The 2992-nt window shown below is 41.2% G+C and overlaps 1 protein-coding gene across 1 annotated transcript; it reads right to left on the reverse strand.

The window, feature by feature from the left end:
• Positions 1-244: 244 nt before the first annotated feature.
• Positions 245-1949, reverse strand: LOC121939334 (protein scribble homolog; the record flags this gene model as incomplete). Its single annotated transcript, XM_042482373.1, has 3 exons — positions 245-555; positions 984-1166; positions 1860-1949. Coding segments are annotated over 3 exons (407 nt in total), but the record flags the coding sequence as incomplete, so codon positions are not given.
• Between the last annotated feature and the right edge of the window lie 1043 nt (positions 1950-2992).

A 2992-nucleotide genomic window follows, 5' to 3' on the forward strand; every position in this document is an offset into this window, starting at 1 on the left:
TATATTACTTTATATTATTTGATTTACTTTTTTAAATCTATTTTTGTGTTTAAAAAGAGAAAAAACAAACAGGTGAGTGTGAGTTTTAATCGTAAAAACGTAAACGGAACTTTCCGTAATCAGCAGCCGAAAGTCAAAAATGTGAACAATACCGAACGTCCGTGAACATCCGAAAAATGTAAAAAAAAAAAAAAAAAAAAAAAGGGCAGGATGTGGAAGGTGTTTTATTTTTTCAGACGTGACGTATTTCTAAAATAATTCGGTTCGTTCTCTGAATCGGCGCCGGTTGTTCTGGTGGATTTTCTTGCTCATGTTTGATTTTGTTTGTTTTTTTTTCGAGTTCTGCCTCTCACTAACGGTGACCTTTGACCTCCACAGTCCGATGGGTTCGTCGAGTCCGGCGGTCTCAAGGTTCAAACATTCACACACAGCAGAGGACAAAGAGGACAAACCGAAATGAAGACGTCAGTCTCACCCGTCGCTGCAGCTCGCCGTCCTCGCGGCGCTCTGACGAGACGTCGTCACAAACAGGAAGTGAGGCGTCATCTAAAGAATCTGTGACAATAAAAAAACTGGTTTGAAAAATCAGGTTTAAGTTTGTTCTCGTGTTTTTTGCTGTAACATAATTTAAATATAAAATTATTATAATTATTAATATCGTTTTCTGGGCACTTCACGAGACTTTACACTCGTTCTTCGGGAACACATCCGGTTCTGTCTTTTCTCACTGTGACTGTTAAAGGGTTAACTCACAGCCCAGTGGCCCCCTTAGATGGCCCCTATGAATGCATACATCCCATAATACCTGCACATCAGAAGAACTCCCACAAACAGGAAAACATCACATCGCCGCACATTTTCTCACGCTTTTGTTTTGAAAGTCAACATTCAGGGGCTCAAATTTAATATGTTTAACTCTTTATAAAAAGCACCTGTGTTTATAAACCTGTGTGTGTGTGTGTGTGTGTGTGTGTGTGTGGTACCGGTCACAGTGCAGGTGTGGAGGTCTGGTGGCGCCGGCGGCTGCGGCGGCTCGGGGGCGTCCTGGTCTCTACGGAGCAGCAGCTGCAGCTTCTGCTGGCTGAAGAGACTCTGCAGGAGGTCCAGGTCCAGACCGGAGACCATGGCCCCGTTCACAGCCAGCACCTCGTCCCCCGCCCTGAGGCCTGATGGGACACACACACACACACACACACACACACACACACACACACACACACACACACATTATTACTCCAGATGAAAAAAGTGACATAATTCAAAATAAAACTCAATAGGAAGTCTGCTGTCACCCCTTCACATTAAAGCTCGGTCACAAACACAGACAGAGCGGTGGCGCCCCCTGCTGTCAGGACTCTGAAAATGCAACGCTGACATTTTTGATTATTGTGACTCAGTTCAAATGTTTCATGTCCCTAAAACCTGAACAACCTGAGCTCAGAGCTTTTTCAGATCAATAATAAAAGTATTTAAACTGTCATGAAAACAACCCAAAAATCTGACTTTTTTTAAAATCTGATTTTACAAAATAAAAAAAAACACATTGATGCAAAAAATGTAAATGTAGAGTAAAAGTAAGCAAATTGGCTTTTTTTAAGCATGGGAATAAAGTGATGAAATGACCCAGTTTGCAACAAATATGTAACGAGTACCAGAAAATTACCAGAAAACTACCAGAAAATTACCAGAAAACTACCAGAAAATTACAGAAAATTACCAGAAAATTACAGAAAACTACCAGAAAATTACCAGAAAATTACTTTTTAATTTGCACACAAAAAACAACCATAAAAATAAACAAACCCCCACAGAAATGCAGTGGACTGTCCCTTTAAACAGAAACCTCAGCAGACTCTGACCTTCTGCAGCCGACGGCCCGCACGGCTCCACCTCGCTCACGAACACGTGACTTTTTCCCGCTCCGTCCACGTGACCCGTCACCGCAAAACCTGCACAGACACAAACGCACAACACGAAACAAACGTTTATTTAAAAAAAATACGTAAAACTTCAGACAAAAAACGTAATTTTTCATACTTTGAAATCTTTTACAACAAAACTAAATTACAGACGAATGATCAAATAATGTTTCACTGATTTATTTCAGACTGTAACTGCAAACTTTCAAAGCTTTAAACCGAGGGGCATTCGGTCGTCTGAAAAAATCCAAAATAAAATAATAAAAATAAATAACAATAATACAATACTTTACTACTCTACAACAGGACGCTCCTGCTGCCTAAATATACATTTACACTTCAAAAGATACACACAGTTTTATTACTTCATACATCATTTATTCAACTGCATCAAAGCCCCACTGACACAATACACAAGTACACACGAGTACAAGTACACACGAGTGCAAGAACACATGAGTACAAGGACACACGAGTACAAGAACACACGAGTGCAAGAACACACGAGTACAAGTACACATGAGTACGAGAACACACAAGTACAAGAACACACGAGTACAAGAACACACGAGGACAAGTACAAACGAATACAAGTACACACATATACAAGAACACACAAGTACAAGAACACACGAGGAAAAGTACAAGAAGACACGAGTGAGTACAGACGAGTACATTTTCAGTGTGTGTGTGTGTGTGTGTGTGTTTCAGTGTGTGTGTGTGTGTGTTTCAGTGTGTGTGTGTGTTTCAGTGTGTGTGTGTGTGCGTGTTTCAGTGTGTGTGTTGTGTGTGTGTGTGTGTGTTTCAGTGTGCGTGTGTGTGTTTCTGTGTGTGTGTGTGTGTGTGTGTGTGTTTCAGTGTGTGTGTGTGTGTTTCTGTGTGTGTTTCAGTGTGTTTGTGTGTGTGTGTGCGTGTGTTTCTGTGTGTGTGTGTCAGTGTGTGTGCATGTGTGTGTGTTTCTGCGTGTGTGCATGTGTTTCAGTGTGTGTGTGTGTGTTTCTGTGTGTGTGTGTGTGTTTCTGTGTGTGTGTGTGTGTGTGTGTGTGTGTGTTTCTGTGTGTGTGTGTGTGTGT

Source organism: Plectropomus leopardus, unplaced genomic scaffold (genome assembly GCF_008729295.1).
Source record: "Plectropomus leopardus isolate mb unplaced genomic scaffold, YSFRI_Pleo_2.0 unplaced_scaffold4562, whole genome shotgun sequence".
Classification (NCBI taxonomy): domain Eukaryota; kingdom Metazoa; phylum Chordata; class Actinopteri; order Perciformes; family Serranidae; genus Plectropomus; species Plectropomus leopardus.